Source organism: Jaculus jaculus, chromosome 1 (assembly GCF_020740685.1).
Source record: "Jaculus jaculus isolate mJacJac1 chromosome 1, mJacJac1.mat.Y.cur, whole genome shotgun sequence".
Lineage (NCBI taxonomy): Eukaryota > Metazoa > Chordata > Mammalia > Rodentia > Dipodidae > Jaculus > Jaculus jaculus.
In genome coordinates, this window is record NC_059102.1 from 105,142,511 (window position 1) to 105,158,835 (window position 16,325).

Genomic DNA, 16,325 nt, shown 5'->3' on the forward strand with positions numbered 1-16,325 from the left:
GAATTACCATGGGATATTTTTTTTTATAATCATGGAAAATGTTAATAAAAATTTAAAAATTAAAAAAAAATAAATAAAATAAAAAGAAAAAAGAAGCAAAAAGAAGGCTGGGTTTACAGTTCAGTGGTAGGGTGCTGGCCTACAAGAGCGAGGCCTTAGGTTCAGTTCTTAGTACTACAAAGACAGGAACAGGAGGGGTAGAGAGTGTTTGTCTCCTCCAGAGCTTCCTGGTCCCAGGCCAGTTCTGTGCATCTTTGAAACATACTCTCATTCTGCTCAGGGATTCACAACAAACCGATACCAACTGAGGATCCCCAAAGATTAGAATATCAGAGTGTCCTCCTTAGGAAATCCCAGTGAATACAAAATGCTGAGCTGGACAGGAAGTTGAGGCTGGGAAGAATGAAAATATCTGAAAATCCTTTTCTGCCCATACCAGGAAAGCTGCCAATCAACTTCCTGGTGGCACCTATGGACACCAATATGCAATATGCACATATAGCCAGGAGGCAGAAGCTGGCATGTAGCCAGCCTGTGTAGACTAGAGTCTGTTTCCACACTTGGTTGGGATTAAGGAAGAAGCTTTCCAGAACTGAGTACAAGCCAGAAAGCCAAGCTGCCTGAGCAAGTGGGCACTCCAACTTTTAAAAAAATGTTTTTGAGAGTGAGCTGGAGAGATGGCTCAGCAGTTAAAGGTGCTTACCTGCAAAGCCTAAGGATCTGTGTTCAGTTCCCCAGTATAAGGTTCAGGAGTGGCCAAGACCACGGAGACCACTCTGAGGCAAAGATGGAAGCTTTTATTCAGGGAAAACACAAGCTGCCAGGACTTGGGGTTACAGACAGTGGGCTTTATAGGGCTCTTCAGTTGGGGGAAGGTGAGGAAAGGAACTCCTTTGTTCTTATATTAGCCATAGGGTGTGAGACCAGAAGTGATCAGGTGGGAGATAAGGGAGCAGGAAATGTAGACCTGGGGCATTTTGTCCTGACCTAACATTCTAGCCTTTTGTTGATAAGAGTTACAGATTTTTATGTTGACCCTAAGGGTGATGAGTTCTTATGCTTGATGGGTCTCTCTTCAGGGCAGGTGATGAGGAGGCAGTTTCCTGGTGGCTAGAGGTGGCAGAGCGGTGAGATCAATAGCGCCTGTGTAACACGTTGGTTGTTACGACTTGATCCTGAGCGAAGCAGAGACTTCTCTCATACCATCCCTGTATCGAGCTGGCTTCAGGGCAGTCGCTGGCAGACACTGTTACAGAGAAGGTGAGGGAGATGGGCTCTGTGCACCCTGTGAGAAGACAGAAAGGAGAATAAAGGAGTTTGTAACTCCTGTCAACAGCTATGACATCAGGTGTAAAGGGAGGATGAGCATTTAGAGATGAGAGCTAGAGGGCTTGGGGCAAGAGGAGGCAGAGGGGCATTTTGGGATCAGGGGAAGAGTAGGAACACAAGAGAGTTTAAGTATGAGAGAGTCTGTTGGGGTGGCAGTGTACTTATCCCTGGGAGAGATAGGGTAAGGGCTAAGGAAGGAGGGGTCTGAGGAATAGCTCTGATTCTGGCTAGGGGAAGTGGGAAGAGCTGGAGTCAGGGTAGGTGAAGTTAATCAGGGACAGGCAGAGGCTGAAGGCATGAGTTAATGTTAGAGTTTAGTATTGTAAATCAGCATCGGACAGGGGAGCCTATTAGTCTGACTCATTGTTTATATGGTAGTTATATTATTTTGTTGGGTGATTAAGACCATGTAGGCTGTCCAAATTAGCTGTATACTTTGGAGGTCAGTAATGGCTCTGTAGGAGAGCCTTTCAGGGACCTGTGAGGAGTTCTATGACTCTTATCTGCTAGGATAAGTCAAGGCTGTGCTGACCAAGTGGCCCTCCCTCTTTTGGGAAGCCTGGGGGACTGATTTTCCTCCAATGTGACTGCTGTTGCAGATACGCTGACTTGGAATTCATTTCTGTGTCTCCACATCCTGTCTGATCAAGAAGGCAGGTAACTTACCAGAGGCTAGAAGTTTAAGTGTCCCATCATCTCCTGTGGTCTTTTGACCTGGGAGCAGCAACCAAAAACTTGATTATCCTCTTAACTCCAATGTTTCCAATTGATTTTGGCTTCTACATATGGTTATTACTCACTCAGAGAGACTGTACATATCTGATTAGCAAAAGAGATTAGTTAAAAAGGGTGCAGAGCAGATCTGGTTAGCAAAGCAGATTTGGTTAGAGAATGACACAATAGTTTAAAATCATTCGGATTAATATTTAAGTTTAGTTGTCAAGTGACAGTGTAAGCTATATCTGGGACATAGAAAGCATACATGTTTTATTTTTAAAGTATCTGTCAGTTATAAGTATAGGCAAAACATTTTAGTAGCCCTGAAAACAATATTTTTATCAATTATTTTATCAGTAACTTTAAGGTAATTTATTTAATCTAGAAACTGTATGCCAAGAAGACAAGACAGTATAAAAACTTGGCATCTGTGTTTGAAAACAACTTTGGTTAGTCTGTATACCAATGCAAATACCAATAACCCCCAAACTGGAAGTAGAACAGCAATTTAAGATTTTTTATTAGGGGAGGAAACATGTCGTAAGTATCAATATTTCTATAAGCAGTGAACTAAAGATGTTGGAAATCCGGCAATTAAGTGAAACCTTGACTGAGACTGATTTTACATAACATAAGAATAAAATAAAGTTTGGCCATTGTTGAGCTAAGCAAGCCTGATTTTAACATGCATTAGAGACAATATGACAGACACAAAGCAATTTCTTAAATAAGTACCTTTTACCATTGAACAATTTTTTTTTGTTTATTTATTTATTTGAAAGTGACAGAGACAGAAAGAGGCAGAGAGAGAGACAGAGAGAGAGAGAATGGGCATGCCAGGGTTTCCAGCCACTGCAAACGAACTCCAGACGCATGCGCCCCCTTGTGCATCTGGCTAACGTGGGTCCTGGAGAATTGAGACTTGAACCGGGATCCTTAGGCTTCCCAGGCAAGCGCTTAACCACTAAGCCATCTCTCCAGCCCTACCATTGAACAATTTTAAGGCTTAACTAAAGAAATATTTATGACTGTTAAATGAAACTTAGACAAACTTTATTAACATTGTTTGTATACAGTGGCTTTTTCTAAGACATGGGGAGCTTTTTTAGTTTTTCTAAGAACAAAAATCGAAGCCGGGCGTGGTGGTGCACGCCTTTAATCCCAGCACTCGGGAGGCAGAGGTAGGAGGATCACTGTGAGTTCGAGGCCACCCTGAAACTATATAGAGAATTCCAGGCCAGCCTGAGCTAAAGTGAGACCCTACCTCGTAAAACCAAAAAAAAAAAAAAAAAAAATCGTAATAAGTCACTTTTTATGAGACTTAAATTATAACCTCAGTGATTATCATCCAGCAAAATCAGCTTGAACAAGACAAGAACCTTCTTAAAGTTAAAGCGTTTTTTCCAGGCATGTTGATGCATGATAGCCAAACATCATGGGCTTTGTATAAATCAAATTATAGTATTCTGATATCTGGAAAAGTCTGATATTAACAAAAAGTAGAGTTTACATATTTAAATCACATGAGGCTACAGAGAGTAAACTATGAACAAAAGATCTGTTGTTAGAATTTAAAATAAACAAGAACTCTATATTACATAGTAACATTTGTTTTGGTTTATTTTTATTTATTTATTTGAGAGTGACAGACAGAGAAAGAGGCAGAGAGAGAGAATGGGCACGCTAGGGCTTCCAGCCACTGCAGATGAATTCCAGATGCGTGCGCCCCCTTGTGCATCTGGCTAATGTGGGTCCTGGGGAATTGAGCCTTGAACAGGGGTCCTTAGGCTTCACGGGCAAGCGCTTAACCGCTAAGCCATCTCTCCAGCCCACATAGTAACATTTTTAAAGACACGAAAAATTAGATAATTTTTAAAGTTCATCAGAGGTGGGATACCTTCACATAATATATACATATAGTTTTTAATGAGGAGACTTAGTACTTTTAAAAGCTAAATAAGATGTCCATCAATCTATAAGTTAGTTCCTGAAGTTAATTTAGCTATATTTAACATACCCAAAGAATAGAGGAACTGGATTAAACCGCCATGATCTAATTAAAGGAGACAAGTCTTATGGGAAAAGAGGGCATGGGCATGCCAGTGCACTTGCCACTGCAAAGAATTTCCAAATGTATGCTCCACTCCATGCATCTGGCTTTGCAAATAAGCACCTTTAACTGCTGAGCCAAAAAGAAATATTTTTAATCTCTTGGCATACACAAAAGTTTTATGACACAATCTTTAACTATTTGAGCCTTAACCAACTCTAGAGTTCCTGTCTGTAGTACTTTGGTAAACTTGTTCAGTAATGACAACTTAAAATTAAAGTATTAAGACTGATTGTTGGAGCAATTTAGGAATTATATCTTAAATCACAACATAACTTTATTTAGAATTTCTTTTTACTGTGCACCATGAAGTAAATAGTTTTCAAGTGTGTGGCAAATAAATACTGTTTAATGTATTAAATGTGGTCTATTTACCTTAAAAAATAGGGAAAAAAAGAGTAAGTAGTTCCTTTATGAGATTTTTTTTTCCTGAGGCAGGGCTTTAGATATAATAACTTTAGGAGAAAATTAAATATTAGTCAGTCAATTTTAACCTTCAGATTTAGTTAAAAGGTTGACAAATAGAGGAACTAGTTAACTTGGTTGGGTACTCTAAATTCAGTCTTCCATGACCATTATTATGACCAGATTAACATCAATGAGTTAAAGTTAAGTTTACAACCTGAATACCATAGCATCCTGCTACCAGCCAGGGCCATAGTTTGTTAGTCTGATGTAAACCCTAGGCTAAATCATATAATATCTTAAGAAGTCTGTAATCTGATTAAGTGTTTTGTCTTTAACCTGTTTAAGCTTACTCATACCTTCATCTACATACTTTTACCTTACAATCCATGTAACCACTCTGTTACAATCTTTTTCATCTTAACATTCAACATACAAAGTTTTCTCTCCAGTTTATCTTTTTCAGTCAGTTCATCTCATAACTACCAACAAAAACTTTTATTGTTCTTACCATAACACTTTTAATATGACCATTTTTCCCCCTCAAAAGGCCTTTTGAAATAACTTTTTTAAAGAAAGAGTAGATCAGGTTTGACTTATGCTATTTACCCAGAATAAACATATAGATTTCGGAACTTTGTTTCTTTTCTTTCCTTTTTTTTTTTTTAATTTATTTGAGAGCAACAGACACAGAGAGAAAGACAGATAGAGGGAGAGAGAGAATGGGCGCCCCAGGGCTTCCAGCCTCTGCAAACGAACTCCAGATGCGTGCGCCCCCCCCCCCCCCCCCCCCCGTGCATCTGGCTAACATGGGACCTGGGGAATCGAGCCTCAAACTGAGGTCCTTAGGCTTCACAGGCAAGTGCTTAACCACTAAACCATCTCTCCAGCCCGGAACTTTGTTTCTTATAAGTTTCCTGAAACACATTTTTAAGAATATGAAAGCAGATTTAAACATTAGAAATTTTTTTTTTACAAATTTAGTATCGAGTACTTCCAAATTTAAACAAATCTTGAGACTATTGTCTGTTAGTAGGTCCATAGAAGCATAGAAAGATAATTTTTGGTTTTTGTGGGTTTTTTTTTCCCTAAATTCCAGGGAGAGTTTTAATCTTCCCTCAGGGCTGTAGGATGCTTTCAGATCCTGTCATTTTATAACTGTTTAAGAGTAGGAGAATCTTGTATTTTTTCTGTGATCTTAATTACTTTTAGTGTTCCTTCTGGGGAGGACACTCAACAGTAAAAATTGGCTATGCCGTCTCCTACAGTGGGCTTGATGGAAAACACCCCACAATGAAACGGCGCTGCTCAGAACAGAAATCATTCTGCAACCTTAGGGCTGTCAGACACACACACACACACACACACACACACACACACGTAATCATTTTTCATATAAATTCTGTGCACTTTTCATATAAATTCTACACAACTATTTCCCCTTCACATATTCATTCATTTATTCAGAAGTTATGCATTCCCATTTTAAATTTGTATTCTGTTTACAACTCCAGAGACTGCAAGCAAACCTTGTTACCAGACAGGGTGTCAGGAGAGGCTGAGGGAGCTGGAGGAGCCTGAGGAGCTGTTGGGGGAGGTCCTCTGTGGCATCAGGGTCAAAAGCCGAGGGTGAGAACTATGGGGGAAGGGCTAGAAGGACCTGGTAAGAAAAGCAGGTAGAACACAGAGAAGGCCTCGCATGCAGCGTGAAAGTAGGGTATTTTGGATCATTTGCCTGTATGTTGGCAGAAGTTTTTAAATCAGTGGAAAGTTGGAAATCAAGAGTACCATTCTCAGGCCATTTGGACCCATTGTCCAGTGTATATTGTGGCCAGAGTTTCAGAGAAAGATTAGCCCATGAGGTTTGATGTCATCCAAGAGTCGTAGAGGTTTTAAGTTCTTAAGGAGACAGGCTAGGGGGCCAGTAGAAATTGGTTTGGAGGTTTTATTCCCCATGGAGGGCTGGTGAGAGGAGACAGAGAGAGAGCAAGACAAAGATGGGGGAAGAAACCAGAGCTTAAGCTGGGTTTACACAGGACACCAATATGACCCCCTGGCCCATTAGGGTCAACGGGGTCTGCACCTCCCACGTGGGCAGAGGCCGTACAGGTCCCAACTGTCAGCTGTTTAGCCCGTTAGTGGGCAAGGAGGGCACCTGTGCTCCCGATGGCGAAAGCGGCTGGCAGTGGAAGATGCGAGCTCAGGAGGGGGGGAATGGAGGGAGGGAGAGAACTGAACCAAAAGGCGCTCGTTAAGGTAGTTAGAGGTTTGGGGTGTGCGTCTTTCTGGATCCCTGTGGTTGGGGCCTAGCTAATTGCTGGCAGGATTTCCACAGGGGAGGAGGGCTGAAACCCTATGGCCACTTACTGAGAAGGGAGGAGAGGAGAGAGGAAAGAACCATGCAGCCAATGGAATCGTGGTGGGAGTGAGAGCCTGCGTCAGGCAGTGATGCTCCGAGGCCTTCAGAGGGTCCAATGGCAGCTCAGTGGTCCAGTCAGGGAAAAGGAGGTCTGGCCGCCTAAAAGGGTGATCAGAAGCCTTTTTATCTGAGTCAGAGCACCACATGTAAGGTCAGGAGTGGCCAAGACCACGGAGACCACTCTGAAGCAAAGATGGAAGCTTTTATTTGTGAAAAACACGAGCTGCCAGGACTGACTCTCAAGAGTGGAGCAGTCCACTTGGGGTTATAGATAGTGGGCTTTATAGGCTCTTCAGTTGGAGGAAGGTGAGGAAGAGAAGGAAAGTCTTTGTTCTTTACATTAGCCATAGGGTGTCAGACTAGAAATGACCAGGTGGGAAATAAGGGGAAAGAAACCTAGACCTGGGGCATTGCTAGGCAAGGAAGGGACAATGGCTGGCTGGTTCCTTGAGGAATGTGGATGACCCACTCCCTGGTACCTGGTGCCCTCCTGCTGTCCTTGCTCTCCTTGGTGACTTTTTGTCCTGACCTAACACCCAGTACCCATATAAAGCCACACGCGCAAGGAGGAACATGTTTCTGAAGTTCATTTGCAGTGACTCGAGGCCCTGCATGCACATTCTCTATCTGCCTCTCTCGCTCTCTCTCTAGAAATAAAATACAATATTTGAAAAGAGTGTGAGAGGAGAGCTAGCCTCTTGCCACACTGCAAACAAACTCCAGAGGCATGGGCCACTTTGTGCATCTGGCTTTAAATAGGTACTGAGGCCGTCAGGCTTTGCAGGCAAGTGCCTTTAACTACTGAACCATCTGTCCAGCCCTCCCCTACCCCCACCTTTTTGTTTTCATGGTAGGGTCTCACTCTAGCTCAGGGAGACCTGGAATTCACTACATAGTCTCAGGGTGGCCTCAAACTCATGGCGATCCTCCTACCTCTGCCTCCCCAGTGCTGGGATTAATGGCCTGCATCATCATGCCCAGCCCCTTTCTTTAAAAACTTTTTTGAAATAACGCCTCAGGACTGGAGAGATAGCTCAGCAGTTAAGGTGCTTGCCTGCAAAGCCTAACAACAGGAGTTTGATTTTCCAGGACCCACTTAAAGCCAGATGCACAAAGTGTTGCACACATCTGGAGTCTGTTTGCAGTGGCAGAAGGCCCTGGCATGCCCTTCTTTCTATCTTCTTTCTCTCTGTTTGCACATAAATAATTTTTGTTGTTGTTGTTGTTTTTCGAGATGGGATCTCAGTGTAGCTCAGGCTGGTGTGGAATTCACTGTATAATCTCAGGGTGACCTCAAACTTCCGATGATCCTCCTACTCTGCCTCCCTAGTGCTGGGATTAAAGGCATGCGCCACCACGCCAGGCTCAAATAAAAATATTTTTAAAAAGAAAGGTAGGTCTCACTCTGGCCCCAATTCTTGATCTTCCTTCCTCAGCCTCCTGACTGCTGACGTTACACACCTGAGCCACCACACCCCACTAATTGTTTTGAGACAGGGTCTCAATGTGTGCGTGTGTTGCCCAGGCTGACTTTGAACTCCTGAACTCAAGGGATCCTTTTATCTCAGCCTGTCACATAGCTGGGATTACAAGCATGCAGTATTTCAATAGACTTCTAGAGGTTGGGAAGCCCCACCATTAGCAAGCGCACAGCACAAACCAGGCTGCGTGCTCCTTTGCAAGGAAGGAAACATCCCCGAAGCCAAGCCTGAGCGAGCCTCTTCTCTGGACTTGTCAGCAGAAGGTCTAGGTCTGACAGATACTCTCGGGGTCCCATGACACCCCCAAGCCGAGTTTCTACCTAGAGGCTAGAAAGGTCTGCACTGTTGCCCTGAGACCTGCTGCCCCACGTGAGGTCTGCCAGTCCGAACGCCAAAGGGAGCCAAGGGCCACGAAGCTTCTTCCAGCCAGGCAGCCGCTGCTGCTCAGGTGATGGGAGCTGGAGAAACCGGACGTGTAAGTATCCTCCAGGAGAGAGAAAGGGCCAGGGGGACGTGGGCAGAGCCACACCCAGAGTCTTTGGAGATAGGCAGAAACCTAAGACCTTCTCCAAAGCGGAAGGTAGAAGTTCTGAGCCTGGTATAGGTGCCCCAGGAAATTGTATCTATTTCTTCCAGCCATCAAGGTAAATAAATCCAGCATTAAAGTGTAATTGTTTTAAAAATAAAGTTAACAAGTCCCCAAATAAAGGAAAGGGCAAGGTGTGGAGTGAAAGGATGAGCACGAATGAAACCTAAGCCTGGGTGAGGAGGTAAGTGGAGAAAGGCCCGGTGAGGCCAGCACTGTCTCCCTGGGAGGGGCCACACGGGGCTGCCTAGAGGTCTGCCGTGGGTTTTGGGACCTAGAACGGAGACCAGGGTCTGAGCCGGGTCCTCCGAGCACCATCTTGCCAATGCAAGCATCCGGATGCCGGAGGCCCTTCCTGGGATCCTCTCCCTCCCCCCCCCACCCCCGCCCCGAGTCTGCTCTGGATGGGACCAATGTGCTCCTCTGTTCCACCGTGGGGGACATGGGACCATCTCCCACCCTTGCCCAGGCAGGCGCTGCACAGAAGTGCCGGGTGAACACTGGAAGCCCCACCCGGAGCGGCTTGCAGGGACGGAGCACTTCCCCAGCGGACACCGGGACTCTGACACCCCCCACCCCCCCCGCTACCCGCTGTCCGCCCCTCCATCGCCCAAGGGAGAAGGGGCGGGAGACGGCTCCGCAGCGCCGCCGTGCGGCCGCCGCAGGCAACCGCCAACTGCGGTAGTGTCACTAAGGAAACAGCTGGCATCTCTTGGACGTTTGCTACTGCCCAGCCCCGAGCTTACCACTCTCTGGTTGATTTTCTCACTTGAGCTTTTAAAGCGAGTCCTAATTTATTATTATTATTATTCCTTTCTCAAAAGAAAGGAAACGGGCTTAGCGACCTGGACAGCTTGTCCGAGTCACCCTGCCATAGCCTCCCAGCGTTCTTACTAGATACTTTGAAATGAGGGACGGAGAGTCCATTTACTGGCGCTCCCATCTCCACGGGGCTGCTGGCTCCAGCGTCTACGTCTCTGGCTTGCGAAGGATGCTGTCCTGGCCACAAAGGCCAGACACTGAAGGACAACTTTTCTTCTTAGATGCCCAGGAACGTTGGCGAAGAAAGAAACGCTGAGGCCCGAGAATCAGACTGTGAAAAGCTTAGACACTGGGGGGTTCCTGGAAAGGATGGAAAAACAGTACTGAGTTACAAAACAGCGTGAGTTCTGGGCCAGCTCTCCTTCCAACTGGGCAAGTCCCTTATCTTATCAGGACTACAGTCATCCTCCCCCCAAAAAATGGCTGGCTCCTCCTGGATGATCTGATAACCTCTTCTTCACCTCATCTTCCTTTATCTCCATTATACACCCATTCCCCACTGCCCCACCCAAAGCAGCTCTGACATTCCCTGAGAAGCCTTGAACTGGGGTTTCTAAATCCTACGTGGGCTTTGCAGCCCACTGCTGATCTTCCTCCCAAGTCCTGGCCACAGGATCCTGATGGTCTGAGCAGGTTGGAGCCTTTGGAGAGAAAAGCACTGTGTCTCTGACAGAGGCCTCTGGGGGCCAAGCTGCATTATGATGACCTCATCCATTCTATGACATCATCCTCTCTCCCAACCCTACTCCTCTCTGGTCAAGCTGCTCTACAAACAACCATCAATCCGAATCCCAAAGGCCTAAAAAAGTCTGTTCACCAGTACCCTGCTGCAGATTTTTGGTCTCCACCAGCAAGAAGCACCATGAAACTGGAATTCACCGAGAAAAACTACAACAGCTTTGTGCTGCAGAACTTGAACAAACAGAGAAAACGCAAAGAGTACTGGGACATGGCCCTGACTGTGGACCACCATGTTTTCTTTGCACATCGCAACGTGCTGGCTGCTGTCTCTCCACTGGTGAAAAACCTCTTCTCCAGTCATGACATGAAGACCACCGATGAGCTCTTCATCACCATTGACTCCAACTACCTGAGTGCGGCCACGGTGGACCAGCTCCTGGACTATTTCTATAGCGGCAAGGTGGTGATCTCAGAGCAGAATGTGGAGGAGCTGCTTCGGGCTTCTCAGTATTTCAACACGCCGCGCCTCCGAATTCACTGCAATGAGTTTCTCATTAAGTCCATTCGCCGTGCCAACTGCTTGCACTACCTCTTCCTGGCTGAGCTGTTTGAGCTCAAAGAGGTATCAGACTTGGCCTACGCTGGCATTCGTGACAACTTCCACTTCTGGGCTAGTCCTGAGGGCTCCATGCACTTCATGCGCTGCCCACCTGTCATCTTCGGCCGCCTGCTTCGCGACGAGAACCTCCACGTGCTCAACGAGGACCAGGCGTTCAGCGCACTCATCAACTGGGTACACTTCCGGAAGGAGGAACGGGAAAAATACTTCAAGAAGTTCTTCAATTACATCAACCTCAATGCCGTATCCAACAAGATGCTCATGTTCGCCAGCAACAAGCTGATGGGCATGGAGAACAGCTCAGCCCACGTAACCCTGATTGAGAGCGTCCTGATGGACCGCAAGCAGGAGCGGCCGTGCAGCCTGCTGAGCTACCAGCGCAAGGGAGCTCTGCTGGACTCCGTGGTCATCCTCGGTGGCCAGAAGGCCCAGGGCAAGTTCAACGACGGAGTATTCGCCTATATCATCCAGGAGAACCTGTGGTTGAAGCTCTCTGAGATGCCCTACCGGGCAGCAGCACTTAGTGCCACTGCTGCGGGCCGCTATATCTACATCTCTGGTGGCACCACGGAGCAAATTTCAGGCCTGAAGACGGCCTGGCGGTATGACTTGGATGACAATTCCTGGACCAAGTTGCCTGACCTTCCCATTGGGCTCGTCTTCCACACCATGGTGACCTGTGGAGGGACTGTGTACTCAGTGGGTGGGAGCATTGCCCCAAGGCGGTATGTCTCCAATATCTATCGCTATGATGAGCGCAAAGAGACCTGGTGCCTGGCGGGAAAGATGAGCATCCCTATGGACGGCACGGTCGTGATCACTAAGGGTGATCGGAATATGTACATTGTCACTGGGCGATGCTTGGTGAAGGGCTACATCTCCCGGGTCGGGGTAGTGGACTGCTTTGACACCAACACGGGGGACGTGGTCCAGTGCATCACCTTTCCCATTGAGTTCAACCACCGGCCCCTGCTCTCTTTCCACGAGGACATCCTCTGCGTGCACAGCCACCGCCAGAGTGTAGAGATCAACTTACAGAAGGTAAAGGCCAACAAGTCCACCACCTCAGTGCCTCTCTTGCCCAACAGCTGTCCCTTGGATGTGTCCCACGCTATATGCTCCATCGGAGACAACAAAGTGTTTGTCTGTGGGGGTGTCACCACAGCCAACGACATCCAGACAAAGGACTACACCATCAATCCAAATGCCTACTTGCTGGACCAAAAGATAGGTGAATGGAAGACCTTGGCCGCGCCCCCAGAGGCACTAGACTGTCCTGCCTGCTGTTTAGCCAAGCTGCCTTGCAAGATTCTTCAAAGGGTTTAGACAACTTTTAAGTGGAAGAATAAGTAAATGCATTATTATTCACAATTTAATGACAGAGAGAAAGAGAAGAAGGTGGCCTTTTGGTTCCTTTTTTAAAATTTTATTTATCCATTTTGTGAGAGAATGTATAAGAGAGAGAGGCAGATATATATAGAGAATGGGCACATCTGGGCATCCAGCCACTGCAAACGAACTCCAGATGTGTGTGCCTCCTTGTGTATCTGGCTTACGTTGGCAATGGGGATTCGAACCTGGGTCCTTAGGCTTTGCAGACAAGCATCTTAACCTCTAAGCCATCTCTCCAGCCCTGGTTCCTCTTTTAAAAAATTTTTTTTTGTTTATTTATTTGAGAGCGAGAGAGAGAGAGAGAGAGAGAGAGAGAGAGAGAGAGAGAGAAAATGGGCACACCACAGTCTCCAGCCACAGCAAATGTACTCTAGATGCATGCACCACCTTGTGCATCTGGCTTACATGGGTCATAGGGAAACAAGCCTCGAATAGGGGTCCTTAGGCTTCACAGGCAAGCGCTTAACTGCTACGCCATCTCTCCAGCCCCCTGGTTCCTTTTTAATGTTACACTCTATGCTTGGACCTGAAGGTGGAGCTTCTAGGCTAGGGCCAGGGCTAGTGTGTCGCTGGTGGTATTCAAAAGAGGCTGGCATGTAGTCTCTGGTGTATGGGATAGTAACATTCCCAGAAACTGGCTCCCAGTAGGCAAAAATTCAGTTACTTCATGCCGGGAGGTACCGAAATTAATGCTGGAAAAAGAATCCTTGGTGATGAGGTTTTAAAAGTACCTCCCAAGGCCTGGCCCAGGTGATGTCTAGAAAACCTATTCTCTCACCCTGTAGTCACCTGCTAGACTGATAGTAAACCTGAGCTCAGAGCTGTGATGCCTCTACCTCCCCAACACTCATTCCCTTCAAGTCTTTCAGGCAGGCAGAAGACCACCCCGGATCTAGGAGAATAGCCTCATGGGTCAGGGAAGAAGAAATGGTGTGGTAGATAGGCTTAGGGACAGGAGAACAAGGAATGGGGTACCCAGGGTTAGCAAGTTTGCTGTGTTTGTGTAGTTATAGTAGTTTGTGTTTCATTGTTAAGAAGTTGAGGACCGGGCTGGAGAGATGGCTCAGCAGTTAAGGCACTTGCCTGCAAAACCTGAGGACCCATGTTTGACTCTCCAGATTTCGCGTCAGCCAGACACGAGGAGACACAAGTGTGCAAGGTCGCACTAGGTGGTGCACGTATCTGGAGTTTGATTACAGTGGCTGGAGGCCCTGGTGTGCCAATTCTCTCTCTCTCTCATAAAAAAAAAAGTCAGATAAGAAGCTGAGGATTATTTACAGTTGCTTCTAGTAATCGGAGTTCATCCAGAACTCTCTCCTGGAAGGTGAAGTCAGAAGGCTGGAGGTAGAAGGGAGGTCGGTAAAAAGAGAAGAAAGAAACTTGTGCCTGCAGAGGAGCAAGCTTGAGGATTAGACAAATGACAGGGAAGGCAGGATGGTATAGTAGAGGCACGGACCCTGGGAGCAGGTGGCCTGGTTTGAATAGCAGTTCTGACATTTACTGGATGGTCCTGGGTGAGTTAGTGAACATCTCTGCACCTTCCCTTCCCTCTCTGTAAGAGAGAGGTAGGAAGAGGGAGATGTGAAGTTTAAATGAACGAATGCATGCAAAATGCCTGGGGCACTCCTTGCCATGTATTCAGGGGCAAATTTTGTGTTTTTTAGAGACAGGATCTTGCTTTATAGCCCAGGCTGTCCTAAAACTCACAATGTAGCCCAGGTTGGACTGGACTCATGATCCTCCTGCCTTCATCTAGTGTCTTTTTGTTTATTTGTGTACAGTGTGTGCTTGTGTATGTGCGTGCCGTAGCACTCATGGGGAGTGTCAATCCTCAGCCTCTGCCTTGTTTGGGACAGGCTCTCCTTTACCCACGGCGTATACCAGGCTAGCTGGCCTACAAGCTTCTAGGGATTCTCCTGTCTCTGCCTCCCATCTCACCATAGGAAAGCTGGGATTATAGTCACTCAGTCTACTCTGCCCGGTTTTACATGGGTTCTGGGGATCCAAACTCAGGTCCTCATACTTTTGCAGCAAGCACCATTGAGCCATCTCTCCAGCCCCAGGAGTAATTTTTTAAAATTTATGTTTATTTTTATTTATTTATTTGACAGAGAGAAAGGCAGAAAGAGAAAGAGACAGAAAGAGAGAGAGAGGGAGAGAGAGAATGAGAGAATGGGTGCTCCAGGGCCTCCAGCTGCTGTAAACAAACTCCAGGTGCGTGCGCCACTTTGTGCATCTGGCTTATGTAGGTCCTGGGGAATTGAACCTGAGTCCTTTGGCTTAGCAGGCAAGCACCTTAACGGCTAAGCCATCTCTCCAGCCCCAGGAGTACTTTTATTTATATTTTTCGAGGTAGGGTGTTACTGCATCCCAGAGGACTGCCCTGGAAGTCACTGAGTAGTCTCAGGGTGGCCTTGAACTCACAGCGATCCTCTTAACCTCAGCTCCCAAGTGCTGGGATTAAAAGTATGTGCCACCATGCCCAGCTGGGAGTACTTTTAAATGATAAGCTTTGCCCTTTCCAAATACGTCCCAGGATGCATTGCCCCAGGATACTGCATAAGGGGGAAACTGTGTGTCCAGAAGCCCCCTTTTTTCTAGACACCAGTTACTTAAAACGTTTCCTGTCTTTTTCTGTATTGCCTATTCAGCATTTCTGTTAAGGTGTAAAGTTTGGTGTTGAAAAATAGAGTATTTTGGATCATATTAAGTTGTTTAGAAATGAAACAGTAGCGTGGAATGTTGACTTTTTTTTTTTTTTCGTTTTGTTTTAGTCTGACCTGAAATTCACTATATAGTCCTAGGCTGACCTCAAACTCACCATGATCCTCCTACTCTGTCTCCTGAGCTCCTGAGTGCTGGGTCAAAGGCATGTGCCACCATGCCCAGCAGTTGACATATTTTTTAAAGCTTTATAAGAAATAATCCACATACCATACAGTTTACTCATTTAAAGCATACGTTTTATTTGGGTATGGTGGATCACACCTGTAACCACCACACTCAAGAGGATGAAATACAAGAGGAAAGCCATGAATTCAAGGCCATTCTGGGCTATATAGAGAGTCTCAGTTTCCATGTGGTTGTTGAAGGAGACCTCGTCTCAAAAAAATGGGGGAAAAAACCCAAAATAAATAAATGAGACAGAAGAATGAAGCTTGTGGGGTGTGGTGATGCATCCCTGTGATCCCATCACTCAGTGGGGGCAGAAGAAATCAGGAGTCCAGGTCATCCTCAGCTGATAGTGAGTGCAAGGGCAGCCTGGGATGGGTGAGAATCTGTCTCCTAGAATGAAATAATAAAAATGTCAAAACAAGCTGGGTGTGGTGGTGCACTCCTTTAATCTCAGCACTTGGGAGGCAGAGGTAGGAGGATCACTGTGAGTTTGAAGCCACCCTGAGACTACATAGTGAGTTTCAGGTCAGTCTGGGCTAGAGTGAAACCCTACCTCGAAAAACAAACAACAAAAAACCAAAGCCAGGCATGGTGGCGCGCACCTTTAATTTCAGCACTTGGGAGGCAGAGGATCTCCTTGAGCTCCAGGCCGGCCTGAGACTACTTTTAGTAGTCATTCACAGAGCTGTGTGATCATTATCACAGTCAACTTTAGAACATTGTCATTATCCCCCAAAGAAGCCCTGCATGCCAGGCATGGTGTCTCACATCTATTATGTATTTAAGCATTTATTTATTTATTTATGAGAGAGAAAGAGAGAAGGAGAAGGGGGAGAGAATGGGCACGCCAGGGTCTCTAACCACTGAAA

General features: G+C 46.2%; 1 protein-coding gene across 1 annotated transcript; it reads left to right on the forward strand.

The window, feature by feature from the left end:
• Positions 1-10,731: 10,731 nt before the first annotated feature.
• Positions 10,732-12,495, forward strand: Ccin (calicin). The gene has a single exon (XM_004658327.3). The coding sequence runs from the start codon at positions 10,732-10,734 to the stop codon at positions 12,493-12,495; it is 1,764 nt and encodes a 587-aa protein (XP_004658384.2).
• Positions 12,496-16,325: the final 3,830 nt, after the last annotated feature.